Here is a 20,175-nt window from a genome sequence, read left to right on the forward strand (position 1 = left end):
TCCAGTGCAGCTTCTTCAATGTGTTCTCTATCTAAGGGCGTGTTGTTGAAAACATACTGTTGAGATGCCTACTTATTCACCTTCTAAAGAGTTGTTTTTCTCTGTGGTTGTAATCACTGTCACATGTTTGTTTTGTAGTGTGTGTGTGTGTGTGTGTGTGTGTGTGTGTGTGTAACTCTTTCCGAAGTCAGGTTCTTTGTGGTTTTGTGAGTAGATGTGTGAAAATAGAAGTGGCTTCCTGTCAGTTCGGTATTATTGACATGATCCAACTGCGAGAAGTTACTGCAACACTTTGCATCGCCAAAGGGCCACAGTGGTTGCACCTGTGCTGTTGGCTTTGGCCTTGGAGTCCTTTTATCATGTGGTGAAGGCATGTTGTGATGTAGGCATGACTTGGCCTAAAGTGTACCAGAAAGCGACTTGGGTTGTTCCCAGACCAAATATCCAGCATTGTCCTTGCCAAATGAACTATTTCTTCTCCCTCTCATTCGGCCACTATTTTCCTTACATGCAAAATCTATTTGAAAATGCCATTTCTAAAATTGTTGGGATGGAATCAGGATAAACATGTCATTGGTGGACCACAGTGGAGGTCACTTGAGTCTGGCCAACTGGGAGCAATCTTTATGATGCTGTCTCTGTGTCAGTGCCCTGAGCTCCAGTGTGCTGAGCATGGAACCCACACTGTGGAATGTGTGTGTGTCTAGTTGTGTGGGACTCCGACAGCATATATTTTAACACCCAGAGAAATGAAAAGTCCCAGAAAGGCAGCAAGAGTTGAGATTTGGGGTTTCTGGAGGCTGTGCCCTATCACAGCCCCTAAACTGCCAGGCAGCTGTACTCCCTGAGATGGGAACCAGTTGGTTCAAACAAAGTCCCACCCAACAGCAATCGCACATGACCTTGTGTGGTCAAAGAGGCCACTTTCAGGGGCATGATCCCTCCGGGCCCGGCATGAACGGAAGTCCTACATGGTTCTTATTCTCTTGTTCTAGGTAATGAAGTCCCATTAGCTTTCTAGACTCAGATATAATTGCAGTGTTACCAAATACAAAGTATGCTCTCATGAACGTGATATTTTTGTAATTGCTCAGGGAATGGTACATTACACCTACCAGAAATTGAGTGGGGAGGAAAGAGATTTACACCTGTCATATTTATCCGTAATGGAAAGAGTTTCCTTTAAAAATATCTCTTTCAGTTGAATTACTAATAATGGGTTGTCTCTCAAATCAGCAAACAAGTAAAGTTCATGATAATTGGAGGAGAAATAATGAGTTGTTTCCTAGTTGTTATCCATAAATGGTGGAGAAAGGGAAGACATCATTTTGCCCTATTAAGCCCTAAATCTTCACCCTAACCCAAGTTCAGCAAGAGATACACAGTGAAATGCACTGCAGCTTGAGACTTGGCACTCCCTCCCCTCCCGAGGGCACCCAGCAAGTGATGTTTCCCAGTGGACTGAGCCCTGCTAGCCAGTTTCAGGAGAATGTGTCTTACATTTAAGAACATATTTCAGATCTAAGTGAGTGGTGTTTTCAATATTGAAATCAATTGCTTCAACTCCCCGGGTGCCTAGGTGTTTATATATTTGTATATCTACATATTTATGCTTAATGTCTCTGGGATATTGTTAGCTCACTTGCCACCCCCCTAGAAGAAGTGTGATCGTTCCTCCCATAGGCCTGACTGGTAGGAACTGCAGGTGGGCCTTTGAAAGATCAACTGTGACTCCTTTTCTCCTTAGTAGAGAGGGAAAGCGACACTTTTAGAACTAACACCAATGACTTAGGTTTTTCACTCATTCCACAAAGAGTTGAAAAGTGCCTATTCCATGCAGGGCTCTAAGCTGGCTGCTATGAGAAACTAATTTATAAAAGTAAATAAAATATGATCTTGCTTTTCACTCCTTTATGCACCTATGAGTTCCCTACAAAAGATATCTATTTATTCCATATAGTGAGCGAGGAGCTGAAGAATAAGTCTAGATTCAAAACTAGTCTGAGAGCAAAAGAAAAAGCATAAGAATCCTTGGGGAAGGGACCACACCAACCCTTGGCCTCCATCTATCACTGAATCTTTTCAGTGGAAATTAACAAAGCATAGAAGGAAGAGGATAATTTATAGGGTCCTTGGAATTGAGGGCAAGTCCATCCCGCCAAGAATATGTCCCTATTGGAATTCTGCTAATTGATAGAGGGAGTTTTTTCTTAGAGATTTTCTTGATTCTTCACATGACATATCTCGAAGTTTATCTCTGTTTGATAAGCAAATGAATTAGACAGATTTGGAGCCAGAGACTGATTTAAAGTGATGCCCAGGGAGGGAGACTTTTGGCCATCATCAGGACACACAAACTTAACATTGGCTATTTTAAGACATCAACGATCTTTGGAAAGATTTACATATTCCCTTTAGGAGGCGAACAACACATCCTAAGGATAGTAGGCACTTTGCAGGAACAAAAAAGAGTTACTTCTGTTTCAGATGCTTAGCTTTTTATATTTTCAAGAAGACGAGGATCGGTACTTCAAACTTTCTAGATTTGGAATGTGTATAAAAGACTTAATGTCTGAAATATCAAAAAGAGTAATATACTTCCTCAGAGTTTTTGAAACTCTGTGCCCTTACACAGGGACTAGTGTATACAGTGGTCCCTGGGTCAGGCTAGCGTGCTTCTCTACCAAACGCTTAAACATGCATGCAATCCAGCCCAGAGAGCCTCTTTATGTATCTAGATGTCTTTCCTTCAAGAGCTGGGCTCATTCTTCCAGCCTCATGCACCATGTAGAAATGATTGCAAGCCTCCAGCCCTGACCAGAAGAGAACAAGAGGACATTCTGAAGTCACCTGGTCAGTGATGTCCTTGGAGGCCCTTCCAGAGTCTTATACAATCAGCCACAAAGTTTAAGGTACAGAGAGCTACTCTACTGTGTAGACAAAAGCCAGTCCGAATTAGCCCATCTACAGCTACTGTACAGGAATTAAGTCTCTCAGATACTATGGTCAGTGAAAAGGTCTTTCAGTGCCCATAGGTGGTTTCTTAGCACCAAAGACAAAATGGGGAGCTGTGAGGCTGTGAGAGATGATCTGCTTCTCAGGTGCTGTAATCACCTTGCTACTATTAACCGTGACTGTGTATTAAGGATTTCCTGTGTAACAGTCACTCGGCGCGTAGTATGTGCTTTAATTTTCTTAGCAACACTATAAGCTAGTGATTCTGCATCCCATTTTGCAGATGAGGAGAGTGAGGCTTAGCGCCATCCACATGCTCAAGGCCGGGATCTGAGGCCATTGGCCTGACACGTGCACTTGAGTACTCAACCACCAGCAGCAGCAACACTGAGATCTGAATCTTTCCTCCACACCCTCAAACTTGATCAGGGCCAGCGGAAGGCTGAAATAAATGATCTCAACCTGCCGTCTGTGGAGTGACAATCCCATATTCTTACTGTAGGCCAGTTGTTAGAGAACAGAGGCAATGAAAAGAGACTTTTCGTTGGCAGGAACCTTGCTATCACCGCCATGGCATAGTGGGGTTGACCATTGGAGTGCAATTTCTGAAGCGTGTGATGTAAAAAAGGGGAAGCAGGTTCTGTGTGAGGCTGTGTTGTGCATATATGTCACCAAGACATTGATGCCTCTCAAATTTCCTCTTTTGAATTATGTTGCTGAAATCATGATAGGGTTTGTTTTCACCAGGGAAGCTTTTTAACACTCTTAAATGAATACATGTCAATAGGTAGAATTTTCCAATTTTGAGGAAGTAGCTCCTTTAGAGTCCAGAAGTACGTGGAATTTTTCATTATATCCTTGTCCATTATTCTAAAGTGTACAGTTAGTGCTTCACCCTGTAACTTCACCAAGTCATGGGCAGGATGTGTTCCATGTCATGAGGCCAACTAAGGAAAAGCTGATGATTCTATTGAGAATGGAATATCCTTTTGGCTTTTTCCCCCCTCAAGAATACATAATAAAAGGAACAATAACCAGTAGACATAGAGCCTTCTGTGCATTGTCACTGGAGACTATGATGATCATCACACCCATCTTGTGGGTGAGGAAATTGAGTCCTCGAGATGTCCTGTAACTTGCCCAAAGTCAGACAGCTACTGAATGGCCATGCTGGAGTTTGGACCCAATTTCTGGTTGCAGAGCCAGGGCATAGAAGAACTGCCTATCAGGAATGGGGTTAAGAAAGTATGCCAAGTCCGGAATGCTGCCTGTCTAAAACGTTGCATTTAACCGGGAATCTGGCTAGCCTGTATCAGCTGGGGTCCTTTCTCCTCACGATCATGAAAAGTCAGAGGGTGTGCGACAACCGTGAAGAGTTGGTGGAGAGTGATTGGGAGGGGCCTCTCCAGCACTGCCCTGTGTGGCCCGCTGCTGCCTCACTGTTGTCTGGGGTTCCAGGGAAGAACAGTCAGGTCTTCGTGGACTCTTGCTATTATTTAGTGTTAATAAGAGCAGTGACACGGGATTGGTTTCCTTCTGTCAGGCCTTGTTATGGGTAATAGGGGATGTTCTTGTGACCACAAACCATTATTTTGCAATAACCATCTACTCCGTTCTCCCAACAGAACAAAAGTTCACCTGGGTCCTTCCTGTATTGCTACAGGCACATCACCCTGTTGCTCACAGCACTTTTCTGCAATGATTTTACCAGCAGAAAAGGATTACATGTTAATTCCCACCCTCCATTTTGATTGTTTTAGGCAGTTTAGGACTTCCTTTAGCCTGATTCCAAACATCTATTACATGGAACACCTGATTTTCAGATCAGACTCCCTCCGTTGTATCTGTTGCTGAATTTAGAGCCCCTACATTCCATATCCATTGAGCCCAGAGTCTCATCTCAGTCTCTGTGTATGGCGTTCCTGGATTCTGCTTTTGATCTGCAGAAAATTAAATTTGTTTGTTTCATCCATTTATTAGATTAGGATACATTTATCTCTTCTGTCAGTCCAAACACAACTTGGTCAGCTAATCTATTTATACCGCTTTGAAATCGGACAGTGTATATTTAGGTTCATACTTCCCTGCAGGGGAAGTCTTTTTGTGGTAATTTGCATTTGTTTTCTAATTACAGTTTGCCCCAATCAGGATGTGCTAGACATGCACCTTATTCAGAGACTCTCTTACCATTTTGTAAACGGCAGGCTGGAATCATTAAGTATTTCTGATTGCTCGCATTTTTCTTTTTCACTGTTCTGGTGGGCCCAGTTCCTTCCACACAGACCGCACATGGAATCTACTTCCATGTCCTTATCATGTCATGCAGATGTTCTGCTTGCTTCTGCATTGGTATGGGTGTCTTGTACCATTCCCTGCAGTGGTATGTGGTGTGTATACATGTCTGTTTCTGTATGCATATAGGGGTCCCATTAATGCTCTGTCATCTAACTGAAAATCGGTGAGGCAATAGCTTTATTAGACTAATAACACTCAGTGTTGACCATCAACAGCATTTTCTAAGGGGTACATTATTGGGAATTTTGCTTCAAATCAGAAGCCCGTGATGGCAACCCCATTATAAAAACCTGGCCCTGAAACCTAGATTTGCTTTGATTTCTGCAACTGGGAGTATGCCAACCTAGGACTTGAACAGCCAAGCTTTATGATGGCGTTATCCAGTTAAGTGTGTGGGACAGTGGACCTCAAGCTCCAGACGAAATCGTTGGGGACAGCATTAGACTAGTGGGCCCCCTATACAATTAACAATACCGTGTAGCCTTCAAGGTTTTGCACAGAACATGACCTGACAGATGTGTCTTCTTTGTTTGTTTTTGTTCACTGAGCAGTATATTAATTAATCCTGGAAACCATCTTAAGATCCAAGAAGGTACTTTAGGATTTTTCATCGCAAGTGATGCCAAAGAAGTTAAAAGGTAAGAGTTTATTTTCGCCTGTCTTCCTTTCCATTCTGGCGTAGACATCTTCACCCCCTGAGGTGGCCATGCTTCCATATGTACAGGGCCTGAACCCCAGAACATCCTAACAGGCCTCTGGTCATCTTCCTAACAAATCTTAGGAAGAAGGGATTGTGCTTTCAAATGTTTCCATGGGCTCCTCTTCACATAACCAGTTCCACATCTTTGAATTAGAATAACATTTCAGAGCTGGGAGGGCCTGCTTAGCTCCTCCTTCATTTCCTAAGGAAGGAACCAGAGTTCCAGAGAGCTCAATTGATTGTTGCAGGCCCCCTGATGCTTGATGGCCCAGAACAACATAGCATAGGACAGCTGACTCCTCGCCACTGCTCTTTACTTGAGAATTATCAGTTTTTACTTTAAGTGCCAAATGGAATCTCAAAAGGTTTGGATTAATTTCAGATGAAATACTAAACTGGCCATATTTCTATTTGTGGCCTTCTAGGTAAGTGGCTGAAGTTGTCAGGGATAGCCAGGATTTCGTTGGCCTCGATGGTTTATGACACCTTTATTGGTACAGTAAACCCCCGATTTTTCGGACCTCGATTTAATGGACTTTGGGTTTAGTGAACAGAATTTCTGGTCCGTATGTCATATGTGAAAGTTAACACCCTACTAATTTTAAAATGCTTTTAATCTACAGTAGTTTATAATTTAATTAACAGATTATATTGTTATTTTTTAACAAATTTTAGCGAATAAGCCATATATTGGAGAAAAACACTGTAGTAATTTTGTCGACATAAGTAAATATTACATATTGACAACTATAGTCTACTTATTTAAATCCAAGAGTCGAAACTCCTAAACAATGTTCGGCGAATGATTAGCACATGATTACACCACCTCGCGTGGTGTAATTGGTTCTGTTGTCACATGGTATGACTTTCTGCAGCAGTTTTAACACACGTCAGCCCATGTTCCTATGTGCGCTAAGCCACACCCCAACCCCCAGCCTTGTACATTTGTTGACACTCAGTGACTGGTGAATGCATGCATTTAGTAGACCTATTGAGTTTAATATGTGGCAGCCCTGTTCTGAGTACCAGGCACCAGGCATTGATGAACTCATTTCCTACTTTCAACAACCTTAAGAGACAGCATTACTGTTCCTATTTTACATATGAGGAAACTGAGGGACGGGTTGGTTAACTAACTTGCCCAAGCCACACTGCTAGTTTAAAGCCAAGATTTAAAACTAGGAAGTCTTACATTCTTAATTTTTGCCAAGACTGAGCCTGACACGCTGAGCACAGAACTATGATGTTTGACAGCTGATGCTTACTCATCATGCGCTCTTGCAAACTAGCCACCAGTCATAACAGCTTTCAGGGGGGAAAATGCGGTGGAAAAGCAAAAACAACAACAAATATTTAAAGCGAGCTATCCAATGGCTTAAATTTACTTCTGCAAAATTCCCATTACTGAGGTGTGGGTGAGGAAAACCTCTTTATCCGATTCAGGCTCCCCACTGTCTTAGGAGTACCCCGAGAGCTGGGTCCACCTGAGAGGAACGTTGGGCGGGGGAATGGGACTGGACACCCTTTTCCTCCTCTGGAAGAGAAGGTTGTGCTCACGGCCAGACGGAGATACAACGCTGGAAGCGGCATCTCTGGGCAGGGGGCTGGGGAGCACAGCAAGTAGAACACGAGGCTCCCATTTGTGTAATCCTATTTCCTGTTGCATCTCTCACTAATGAATGTCACAAATACCAGGCCGTCCAAAAAAACAAATCGCCTCCCCTATTGGGGAGCGCAGTGTGTCTCATTTCAGTGCTTTATGGTCTTCACAAATACATGCTGACACAATCAGCTGCACCGGCCTGTAAGTCCCGCGCTGCGTGATGTGTCAGAGCAGAAACTGTCAGTTAGGGGACTGCAAATAGATGAAGACTGCAGAAAGCCACAGACGGGCACTGGAGATCTGAATGGAACTAAACAGGTTTTGTGCAAATGGAAAAGTAGATTATGACGTTCTCCTATTGAGTTTGCACCCTCTGCTGCCAAACAGCAACAAAAGAAGTTAACGGATTCTGGCTTAACCTTTCGGATGTAGTATTATTTTAGGGGGGAAAAAAGAAGATGAAACCATCTGATTCCAGTTTTAACGAGGTCACTCTGGGAGAAGCATTTGGGCCCTTGTCCTTTACTCCTGGCCACTAAGCATTTTGCTTTTTAAGTAACCTTCCCATAGTATTTAATGTGGGAGTCACAGAATGGTGCCTCATTGGCTCAGTTTGGCTTATAGACATGATTTGAGCCACAATTTTTAAAAAAATATATTTTATTGATTTTTTACAGAGAGGAAGGGAGAGGGATAGAGAGTTAGAAACATCGATGAGAGAGAAGCATTGATCAGCTGCCTCCTGCACACCCCCCACCGGAGATGTTGCCTGCAACCAAGGTACATGCCCTTGACCGGAATCGAACCTGGGACTCTTCAGTCCCCAGGCCGACGCTCTATCCAGTGAGCCAAACTGTCTCCAGGGCAAGCCACAATTTTTTAAAAAAAGTTTCCAAGCTGAAAAAGTCCTAATCTTATATAAAAATCCCTATTATTGGTGTCTCCTGAAAAACATGCAGATCCAGCATTACTGGGCAGCATTCATCCATAGGTCACTCACTTCCCGGGACACTGCACTAGGTGCCAGGGAAATGAGGGAAAGAAGTCCCTGCTCTCATGGGCTCCCCCCAGGGAGGGAGAAGTACAGCTGTGTTTATTCATGGTGCAAAGCATTCATGCAGCCGGTCACTGATTTAGACTGAGTGTAAGTGGAGGTGGCTGAGAGCGAGTGACGATAGAGCAGAGATTGGGGTGATGGGGAAGAATCCATCATGCAGAGATCTGAAGGGAAGAGGAGACATGATGGAAATAAGTTTGTTGTGTTCAGGGAACTGAAGGAAAAAGAGGGTGTCTGGGGTGTAGAGTGGCGAGGTGAAGTTAGAAAGAACGGTAGGGCTAGGTTGAATTTGTTATCAAATGGAGTCATGGGAGGGTTTTTGCTGGCAGTGATGCAGTCTGAGTTATATACTAAAAGGCCTTTGCACATGCTCTGCGAGAGTCAGATGCAGTGGAGCAGGAGGGGAGGCCAGGAGACTCAGAGACTACGGGGTAGATTAGGTGAGAGGTGATGGCCTGGGCTAGACTGGTGAGTGGAGGTGGTGAGAAGTAAGACCAGCTCAGGATATGTTTTGGAAACTTCATAGGACTTACTCATGAACTGGACATAGAAGTGAGGAAACAAGAAGTGCAAAGAATGGAGCCTAGAGTCCAGCTTTCCACAATTGGGTCGATGATGGGAAAATGAGAGGAGGAGCAAGCTGGAGGTGGAAGGAATCGAAGAATCCTAATTGGGCCGTGTGAAGTAGGGTATATGGAGATGTCATAAGGGCAGTTGCATCTAAGATTCTGAGTGCTGGGTAAAGAGGACTGGAGATGTAAATTTAGATGCTGTATCAGTGAGGGTCCTGGCAAGAAACAGATGACACACTTAAGTGGAAAAGGGGGAATGTATAAAGCTGTGGGCAGAGTTAAGGAAAACCCACAAGGGATGGCAAAGTACCCAGAGTTAGTAGCAGTGGGGAGCCACTCCCAACCCTAGTCAAGGGGAAGGAGGGCTGTTAGGACGAGCAGAGGGTGTGCTGTAGGAAAGGCTGCCTCGCAGGAGCTGTGTTCTTCTGTAGGGAGATGGTGCTACTACCATTTTATAAGCTGGTAGCGAGGGGAATGACTCTTCTCACCCTTCAGTCTCCTGCTGGCTCCCCCATTAGACAAGCAAAATGAGAAACCAGAGGGCAAGGGGACCCTAAACACCAGCCTTGCAGGATGCAGATCTGGTCTTGGTGATGTCAGTGGCAAGGCCCCCAGCTAAGGCTACTAGAGGAAGGGGTAGGTGAGCGGGGGAGGACGCAGAGAGGAGAGCAGAGAGGGTTGAGGTGGGAGGAGGAGATAGGGCATAGATCCTGAGGGGTGTACAAAGGCTCCTGGAATCCACGCCCAGGGATTTAAAGTGAGATCAGTCAGCAAGGTTGTTTCCCCAGCAACAATCAGCTGCTCAGTGCAGGTGTGCAGTAAGGTGGGGGCTGTGCCAGGTGAGCATGAGAGAGGCAGAGATGGATGGGGAAAACAAGGGTACTTGCAAGGAAGTGCCACTTGGCAAAAATCAGCTGGAACTTACATACCCTGCTCTCTCCAGTTGGGGGATGTGGCTCTAGGTCACCACAGACCCACACCCTCACCCCATTTCACTCACTAACTTTACCTGTCTGGCCCCTGTGGGGATTTTACTTTCAGAATCTAGCTTTGATTCATTCATGAACTAGTTGTGCTTTATCTTTTCAAAGGTCTATTCAGGCTCATCATCACCTCATTATCTCTTTAGTAGAGATGTGTTTAAGACCTTGGACACTGGGAATAGACTGTGTGGATTTGAATCCTGGTTCTGCCACTCAGCTGTGTGACCTTGGGCAGGTGGCTTAACTTCTCTGTTCTTCAGTTTTCTTGTCTGTAAAACAGAGATAATAATCACACCTCCTTCAAAGGATTGCTTGAGGATAAAATGCATTAATGCTTATTAAATGCTTAGAACAGCACCTGGCCTAAAGTCTGCGCTCTATAAATGTTAACTATCATTATTAAGATGAGTAGGAACATCAAATGGGGGGAGAAAATGGGCAAAGGACGTGGAAGCACAATTGCTTCCCCCTGTCCTACACTTCCCCTTTTGAAGCAGGTCATCATTGATTGGGTTTTTAACCACTGAGGGCAAACAATCAGTTTCCTTTTTTTTTTTTTGTAAAATAGAAGAAATCTGGCATTTAAGGAAATAATGGATGAGCTATTAGGGTGGAAGGAGCACGGGGCTTGAATCTAGAAGGCTTGGGCTGGCCAGGTAGCAGTACAGGATGACTTTAGGCAGTTATGACACCTCCTCCATTTATCAATGAGGACACGGAGACCCAGGGATTTGGGCTGCAAGATCTGAGATCTCTTCCAGATCAAAAGTCTTAGCAGTGGTTTCCAAATATGCCAGTCCTGCGAAAAACATGAAAAGGAACCTGGGCATAAGGTAGTCAAGAACTGTGTTTATTTCTTTATAGCCCGGGTCAAGGAACGGCCATGTTTCCCCCTGGCATGCACCTTCCTGGTGGGAGTGGGGAAGGTGCTGGGCCAGGGGTTTTGTTAGTCCCTGGGCTCAGAAGGTTGTGAAGTTGTTCCAATGACTTTTAGCACCTCCCAGTACTGAGAGGACACAGGCCTTCGGCCGGGGCTGTTTTTCTAGACCCGGAGCATTTAAATAGGGCCTGGCTTTATTCTGCCTCATCCAATTAACTTGAACATGGCTGGTGCACTTTATCATCACATATTGACACTTAAGTCAGATGAGGTGACATTCCCATTGACTTATTGCTTTCTCTGGGCCTCCTTCTACTCACCCCAACCCTATGCTGCCCTCCGCCCACCCCATTCCAGTGGTCAGCTGAGCTGGGCTCCACAGTGAGAAGAAAGCCTTCATTTATTATATGATCTCCAGGCTGGAGACTACGGGAGTTGGTCCAGCCAACTTTGCAGTAAATATGGGTGAGGAGATCCCGGAAGGAAATGGACAGGAGCCCCTCGATCCATCGCTTTTGATTGTCCCTTTCTCATCTCCTGAAATGAAAGGCCGCTGTCCGAGTGACAAGGCGGACATTTGTATTTGACTGAGGAACGTCATCCTTGTGCCCCTTTAATGTACAGTTCACCAGGCGGAGGATTTCCGAGATGGACTTCACTTCCCCACCGAGGCCCAGGGCTGCTCGCCCCGGGTTCTGAGGAGCAGCCCCGAAGGCTGCGCTCCGAAATGAAAGACGGGCGAGCCGACTCACGGTCACATCAGCAACCTTTCCCCCAGTTCCTTTTCAAATGAAAGTTTATTAAAAGAAGCACTAACTCAAATCACAGAGACCTGTGTTTGAAATAAATGGTCTTGCAGCAAACATTTCCGTCTGTAAACGTCTAAACCTTTGAAAAGATGAAAGGCAGTGGGGGCCGGCGTGTTTCATTAATTTGGCACCACGGAGGAGGAAATGTGGTGCTCATTTCATTGGGGCGGATTATGAAACATGTCAGTTTTTCCATTCTCTTTCTCCAGGGCATTTTTTTACTGCAAGGCCTGTCATGATGACATCACAGATCCCAAAAGAATAAAAAAATGCGGCTGCAAACGGCGTAAGTAGCGTTTCTTTCCCCCATCCCTCCCTCTCTCCTTCCTTTTCCCGAATTCATTTCCCTTCTCCTATTCCTGTTAAAGAAACACTAAACATCAAGAGCTTTCTTGAACATGTTTATGTTTCACCCAGCAGTTTAAAGAGACATGAAATAAATACCTGTCCTCGCTTTAGTAGAGCAGAGGTTGAAAGTTCACCACCGCCAACACCTAGGCGTAGACCTAGTGCCCTGTCTCACTCCGTCTCTAACAGGACGCCTCGGTGGTGTCCGGGCGAGCACAGTGAGTATGGTGTACGGAGAGGAGGGCAGCTAAGGCCGTGGAGGAGGGCATTTCTGCACCGTGATTCCCAGTGGGTCTGGGAATGCCCAGGGTACAGACGGCTGGACTAGGGCAGAGAGGGAAACCGAGGTGAGGACTCGGTCTCCCCAATGGGGCTGACTCTTCCCATTGGATGGCTGCAGGTTTCGGTACCAAAGGCCAGAGCTTCCAACAGCAGTACCTTCAGATTGGCCCAAGGAAAGACCTTGGCCATGGCCAGTGGATTTTGTCATTGAACCAGGGACCAAGGTCAGACACCAGTGCTCTTCGGGGTCAACGAGACTGGGCCCGGTGGCTTCTGGCACAGCCCACCCCAAACCCCTTCTGAAGCAGCCTGCCAATGGGGCCTCTTGAGAGGAAGTCAGGGATGTGGGTCGTGACAGCGGGCTTGGAGCGGGCTTTGCCTGGAGAAGGCCGTGCCGTTGATGGTGATCACGTTGCCTTGCCTAATAGCGATCTCTCACAACCCCAGAGAAAACGGTGATGATGACGCCTGCCTTCCTATGTGCAGTCTTTTCAAAGGCCCTAGGATCATTATTTGCTTTGATCCTCACCATAACCCTGCATAATAGGCAGGGGGTGTTATTAATCCCGTTTTACAAAAAGGAAAAATTAAGGCTTCGAGGTCACTGACAGGATGAGGTTGCTGAGAGTGACATAGACCCAGCAGACAGGTTCGGGCCTGCCCGAGGCCTCTCTCAGTGCTGTGTGCGACCTTTTGGTTAGGAGACAAGCGAAGTGGGTGACCGTGGGTCTGCTGAGTAGGAGTGCAGTTACAAAGGATCGTCCCATAAAACACTTTTTCAGAGCAGGAACCAAGCAGAGACCCCCATTCCTGGGATATACCAACTGGCGGACACAGGGTTTATTACTGCACCCCTGGGGGAGGGGGAACAGTAAATGCCAAACCAGGAGAGGTCGGTGCCTCTGCTAGGGCTCGGAGAGGCACTCAGCCTCGGGCCGATCCCCGGGTACTCTCAGTGTGGAGTGGTGTCTGTAGAAATCTGCTCCAGCTGCTTCCCGAGTCTGGGGCAGCTGGGCCCACGGTTTGCTCCCCCTTCTTCATTGACTTAACACACAGAGCCCCCTCCTCTCAACTCTGATACCCACTAAGATGAGTATTTATGGAAATCTCAGAACAAGAGCCTCTGACTTCTTGGGGCCTGAGAATTCTTCTGTTCTGACAACCAATCGGGAAGAGTGTGTAAGGGCGCTAGGACACAGAACAAACCCAGTCCATGAATCAAAAGGCCCTTTCAGCAGGGGGTCCACCCCAGCCCTGCCACACTGGCTGTGAGCTCAAAGCACAGCCCAGCTGACCAGGCCTCTCCCAGATCATTTCCATGAGGAGCAACACTCCATCGGAGGGGGAAGTAAGACAGTAACAAGTGCAGGAGGCTGAACCCCTTGGTAAGAGAGTCTCGTGGTGGCGTGAGATGGGAGATGCAGGAAAGCCTTGAGGTCAATCATTCACAGAGAACCTGGTCCATGGGGCATCAGTGAAACGCACTGTTGATTCCTCACTCATAGAGTTTGAGTACCTTGTTTGTGCAAGGCGCTATTCTTGATGCTAGGGATGGAGTGATGAACAAGATAGAGCCCCGGCCCCCCTTCCCGCCCCCAATCCTTCACTCTAGTGAATGATCATAGAACAGTAGTCATAGAAACAATGAAATCCATTCAGGTAGAGACAGGGGCTATGAAGAGATTGGAGACCACCTGAGGGTGTGAGGAACCCTGCAGAGATGTTGCTTCAGCTAGAAAGATCTGGAAGACCTCCCTTGGGAGGTGGCCCTGACCCTGAGGCCCAGTCCAGGGAGGCAGAATAGGGGGACAAAGGCCAGAAGTAGAAGTCAGTTTGCAGTGTCTGAGGGAAGGAAGACAGGCAGGGGAGCTGGTAGGATTGGAGAGAAGGGTGCGAGATGAGATCAGAGAGGAAGGCAGGTGCCATGGTAAGAAAACTGGGCTTTAGTCCTACAATAAATAGAGCCGTTTTTAAGCAAGGAAATGACATCATCAGTTCCTGTCAATCTCCCTGGTGACTGGACAGAGAGCAGAGTCAGGGGCAGGAGTGGAACAGAGGGATGAGAGAAAGCGGTTGGACTCCCGCTGAGCTCTTCCTCAGAGGGGCTGTAGTGGGACCCAGCAGAAGAATTTTAAGTCCTTAAAAATGAGGATTTGGCCTCTAGGACATTTTCCCATCTTGGTTCTAGGCAAGTAAACAGCAGCGGCCTTTAATATCATCCTGGACGGAGAGGCACATAATTGTTTGAAACAATTTTATTCTCTTCATTTCCATTCACATTGGCTCAGCTAGAGGGGCCTGTGAGCTCCCATCATGCACAGCACAGATTGCCACGGAAGGACTGCCTCTCCAACGCCAAGCCAGTGCGTCCGGGGTCTCACCCCCTTCGCTCTGCACCCTCCTCCCCACGTGGGCTCCTCCTCTCACGGCAGCCTTCAGCTGTGAGGTTCATGTTTGATAACAATCAGAATTTCCCAAATATTGTTCTTCCCAATTAAAAGGCCACAGCAGCCTGTGCCCCAGAGGGCAGGAGGCAGGTGTGTAGGTGTAAATGGTAGTTAGAATAAATGAGCTATTAAACATGAGGCATACCTGGCAGGTCAGGAAATGGGGGGAGCTAGGTTTTGGTTGCAAAGAAACTTTCCTTAGAAGGAGCTGGAATTGTTAATAATGAATTGAATGCACATCGCCCGATGCCCTAAGTTGGAGAGGGCAGCCAACCCACAGAGTCGTTTGTCCGAATCTGTTAGGCCAGGTGTTAATAATCCACCCTGAGTGATACATCTCCACAAGGGCAGAGCTGGTGACAGTCACTGGTCCTCATTCACAGCTTCCCAACCCTCCTCTCCCAACCCGGCTCTTCCCTGTCCTCCCCACCTCCATCCCCCCGTTCACTTTTGTTCAATAACGTTGAACGTTTCATGTCATACACTCCGGAGAAATACCGAGTGTGGCCATTCCATGCCTGGCAATTCTGTGGGAGTACAGTTTAATTCTTGCATTTCTTTCCATTTCTTCATAGCTCTCCATCAAGGAAGAGGGCCACATTCGGTGTCTGGCCAAGGAGCAAGCTCTCAGAATCCATTTACCCATTTTCTTTTTTCTGTATAACGAACCTGGTCTAATGATTGATATTTTCTCCCCCAGCCTCTAAAAGTTGGCCAAAGGGTAGACTCCTCGGGGACAAGTCATGTCTAAATTGATGTGTTTGAAGGAATTTTCTTGAACTTCTAATCATTGACATATTTTTGATTTATTTTTCTCTTTGCTGCCTTGGAATACGGCCCCTACTCTATTTTAACCGCACACTGGTAGTGATCTATTGTGAGTAACACGGGTTCCCAGCAGCCCGGAGTCCAGTCCCCTGTCTTTCTCTAGAAGAGACTCTTATTTTCTGTACAGTTTCAGTCTCTTTATTCCTTGTGGTATTTATGTTGCATGTAGCAGTGAACCATGCCCCAACTCCCTCACCCAACAGTCTGCAGAGCAGCCTGGAGCTGGAGAACCTGAGAGCAGGACCCCCTCTGTCCGCCCCCCACCCCAAGCTTCTAGCCAGCCTCTGGACTGTCTTATTTTTCTATTTGAAAATAAGACCTCGACAACAGTGTGTCTCGTGAAGGCCTGTCTCAGGACCTTGAGGGGACACTGAGTAGGCCGAGGTAATTACCACTGTAGCTCCAGACACCTCATCGATTGGGGATCATGGTCACGCTTGCCTTTGATAAATTACACTTGGTCTCCTCGACTCTGGAGCTCAAATTCTTATCCTGAAGCAAACACATATACTACATATATACTTATTCCTGTGTTGTGATATGTGTACATATATACTTTGTATGTAAAAAAGTATATGTACCAGTACTTTATATGTAAAAATGTACATTTTTATATATAAGTGTGGAGCTACTTTATAGAGAGAGTGATGTATTTATTACAATATATGTGCCTCTCTATATGAGAAAATGTGGACTAGAGAGTTAATTGGACACACCAGCTTTGTAAGTATCTAAACGGCCTTAATGGAGACAAGTATTTCCGCAGTGGTAATTATTTCTGACAATCTATGAAGTTCCCTGTTTTAAACTCAAGTTCCTCCTTTAATCAGGACCCACTAGGACATCCCCAGTTCCTCTGTGGGTGTTAGTCAGGCATCTTGGGAGATGTTTACTGGTTTAGCAGGCATCTACTTGTTGAAGGCAGAAAAGGTGGCTCAAGGAGAATGCTCCGTTTCACCCATGAGCTATGCAGAAGTCTGAGCCCGTGGATGTGAGGCCCTGAGCCCCCTAACTCACTGAAGGAGTAGGGCCCCTCGCGCCTTTCAAGGCCAGCGTCTCCATGTGGCTTAGAGCAATGCTGCTCTCGGTGGCACCAGAAATGAGCGTGGGGTTTCCCTTGTGTCCGTGAGACCACTGAAGACGAGGGGCAGCCTGCAGCCCGTTCAGGCCAGCGGCCCTGGGATGTGGAGAAGACGGCTCAGCACCTGGTCCTCTCCGACTCCTTTGCAGCAAGAGCAGGTTGACCGTCTGGTTTGGGCTCATCTTCAGACTCTGAAGGTGTAGAATGCTCAGGGTACAAACGAAAGCGAGCAGTGAGCTTCCTCAGTCCCATGCCCAATTCTGCCAGACCTGCAGAACGCCTCCGAGTACCTGCAGAACGCCTCCGAGGGTGGCTTGAGGGCCATTTTTATATCCGCAGAGAGCTGACAGAAAGTGATCCTTCAAAATCCGCGGGGAGTCTTGATGTCAATCAACAAACAACTCTAGTGCCAAATTCCTCTGCCTTCTCCCGCCACAATGTGGTGTTGAGAGGGCCGGATCGACCAGCTCGGAGGGCTCTGAACTGCTGACATTAACCAGCTTTTCCTTCCCTCTCTTTCGTTTTGGGGAAAAACCACCTGAAAGACCTTTCTTCTCCCTCCAGAAGCTAATAGGAGGAATTTTGCTCATTTATAGGACTTGAAAGAATGCCCTCTGATTCCCAGTGTCACGTCAAGCAAATGCCTCAGCCTTACACCTCAGTGAACTTCTTCTTCGATGTTTTCCCCTGTAATTTTAGTTGCTACGAGCATATGAGGAGCAGCTCCAGGGTGGAGGCTTGGAAGTAATCCTTCCTGCATTGGATTGATTTTAAACATGAGGTTGTGATCTGACAAGTGTCTATGAATTGAATGGCAGCTTTGTTTTTTCCTGCCACAGTTTCCCCCTGAATTGCTCCATTTAAAACCTAAACTACCCCCCCACCCGCCCCCAAGAATTGGAAAACTCCATCGGAGCCTCTCAGCCCAGCACTGCTTCTCCTGCCCCTTCCAGCCCACCCTGGAAATTAAGGATGTGCAATTGGAAATTGGCTGACAATTTGGTTGCGGATGCAGGAGGCAGATGGTGTTGAGAACAGGATGGCTTCCATGTCCCTCTTCTATGCCAGGCTTGGCTGGGAAGGGCGAGCAAGCAGAGAACCCGGGCTTGACAGCTCATTGTCAGTTTGATGCAAGGAAAGAGCAGTAACTAAAGCCCGTCTACAGCAGCCACGTCTCCACAGGCGTCCTTCCTCAGGATCACGACCTTTGAGGATACAGGAAAAGCTGGCCGAGAGTACGTCAGAGAAATCTTCCAGTTTTATTCCCGAGGAGGGAGTAAACCTTTGATGGTGTCCATTAGGGACATACTTCTATGTTGTCTCTATAAATAGCATGAGGAAGTCATAATGGAAATATTGGAAGACTATTCACTTCCTTGTGGTGGAGGAAAGCACATAAAAGCTTTTTCCTCTCCAACCACAAAACCATGCGGACAGAGTTCTTAGGAGGGAGGTGAGACCCGGGGCCTATTTCTTGGCAACCACGTAACCTCTCTGAACCTGTGGCTCCAGCCCAAGAACAAGAACCTTCTGATGTGGGCCAAGGAGAAAAGCAGGTCCCAAGGGGCTGATATTTCTGCTCTCCCACAGCTCAGCTGGCCTACGGGGGTGGTTCATTGAGCATAAAGTTCCCAGAGCCCTAAGATGGAACGACAAGAAGCTGCAGTGTTACACACCCACCAGATGCGCTCTTGTCTCTCCCCTGTCTCAGGAAGCTGCCTCGGGGCTTGGAGGAGACCCAGCCACCCGGGGCTGCAGTGGGCCCATGGCTGCAGGGGGGCAATGTGCCACTTTTGACCACTCTAGGACCATCTCCTAGCCCCTCTCAGCCCTTTGACCCTGCTGCCTCCTGAACATCTCTTGGGAGAAGCTGCTGAATTAAAATGCCACTGCTCACATTTCGGTTCTTAGAGGCCTGCAGGGTCCTCTTTCTGCTCCCTTGCAGAGAAGGGCCAGCTAGTTCGGGGAGAATGTTAACTGGCTGCCCTTCCACACATGTCCACTAGATGTCCTCAGAGCTCTACTTTGTATTACCATTGAAATCCTGGGGAAAACTCCTTCTTTTGAGGACTGGGATTTAGGAAAGAGCATTGGGTGACTACATAATAAAGAAAATAAGCAAACACCAAAGGAGAGAGGGCACTTTTCGTGGCCAGGGAGTAGATATGAAATTTACTTCTGTTTTAAATAAATACGGAAACTTTCAAAGTTGCTCTTTGAAACCTAACCTTGGGAATTTTAAATGGCACTCTGTTATCTGAAATTAACCTTAGAACCTGCATCAGCTCTAGAAAAGGAAACATTCCCAGAGAAATGGAAATAAAATACCAGTGATTCTGAAAATCCACAATTCTCTAAAATAAAACCAAAGGATTGGGAAGCCAGAGAGAGAGAGACAGAGAGAGAGGAGATAGTTGAGGGTGATGAGGGGTAGTAGTTGAGGGTGACGAGGGGTAGTATTTTTCAAATTAGGAGATCCATGACTTAATTTTGATGTAATTTTATTTTACAGTGTCCACATCTCCTGGAACAGCTACCACCAGGGAGCCATACCCTCATCTGTTTTTAATTCAAGAGCTTGTTCAGGAGCCTAGAAGGTTCCAGAGGAAGGCTCTGCCACTGGGACACCCTGCGAGCCTGCGGACGGCTCCACCAGATGGGCCTCACCTTTTAAGAAAGTGGACCTGGAAGTGCATAGGTGAAGACACCTGACAGGGGGTCCGCGCAGACGGGTCTTCCAGAGCAGAACAAAAGGGCCACCCTTGCAGGCGGGGCCCCTGGGTCTAGACATTGTCACTGGCAAAGGCTTGTCAGCGTCGGGGGCTCTATCTTTTTTAACTGTTTCTGTCTTGTCTTTGAGCCTCTCATTGATCATTCTTGCTGATTTATTTATTTTATTTTTTGTACGTGTGTGTGTGGTGCTTGTTTGTCTCCTGAGATTTCTATTTTGTATTTGGAGTGAGTGTGAAAGCGATGACTGGGAAGCAATGACGAGTAATAGCATGTTTTCCTTTTTATGCATTTGCTGCTTTGGAATGTGACTGCTTATAATTAACGTTTAATCTTCTTATAGCAAATGGTTTTCTGCTGCTTGATGACCAGTTTCAGCTTGTTCCTGCATGCTAACAATATGAGATCTTAGAACAATGCATGGTCTCCAGAGGAGCCAGCAGAAACAGTTGCAAACAGTCCCTGAGAGGCGCTGGTTTAAGCTGTCTCCTCCTGAACCCTTATCAAGTAGGAGGTTTAAATCACCCATTATGACGGGCATACCTCTGACAAAACCGTTTCAAAACCATCCCACCCCCACCCTCCCTCCTCTTGTCCTTCAAGAT

The 20,175-nt window shown here is 46.6% G+C and overlaps 1 protein-coding gene across 9 annotated transcripts in view; it reads left to right on the forward strand.

The window, feature by feature from the left end:
- Positions 1 to 20,175, forward strand: part of KCNMA1 (potassium calcium-activated channel subfamily M alpha 1) — a 674,818-nt gene that overhangs the window by 540,151 nt on the left and 114,492 nt on the right. For 7 of the 9 annotated variants that reach the window (XM_023755062.1, XM_006090192.3, XM_006090208.3 and 4 more), the window contains exons 17-18: positions 5,802 to 5,888; positions 12,064 to 12,140. In XM_023755062.1, coding sequence (XP_023610830.1) covers positions 5,802 to 5,888; positions 12,064 to 12,140 — 164 coding nt within the window. Of the gene's footprint in view, positions 1 to 5,801; positions 5,889 to 12,063; positions 12,141 to 15,799; positions 15,809 to 20,175 lie in introns of all 9 variants that reach the window. The other 2 variants (XM_006090207.3, XM_023755065.1) reach the window with 1 other exon arrangement.

The sequence above is a fragment of the Myotis lucifugus genome, unplaced genomic scaffold (assembly GCF_000147115.1).
Source record: "Myotis lucifugus unplaced genomic scaffold, Myoluc2.0 scaffold_69, whole genome shotgun sequence".
Taxonomy (NCBI): domain Eukaryota; kingdom Metazoa; phylum Chordata; class Mammalia; order Chiroptera; family Vespertilionidae; genus Myotis; species Myotis lucifugus.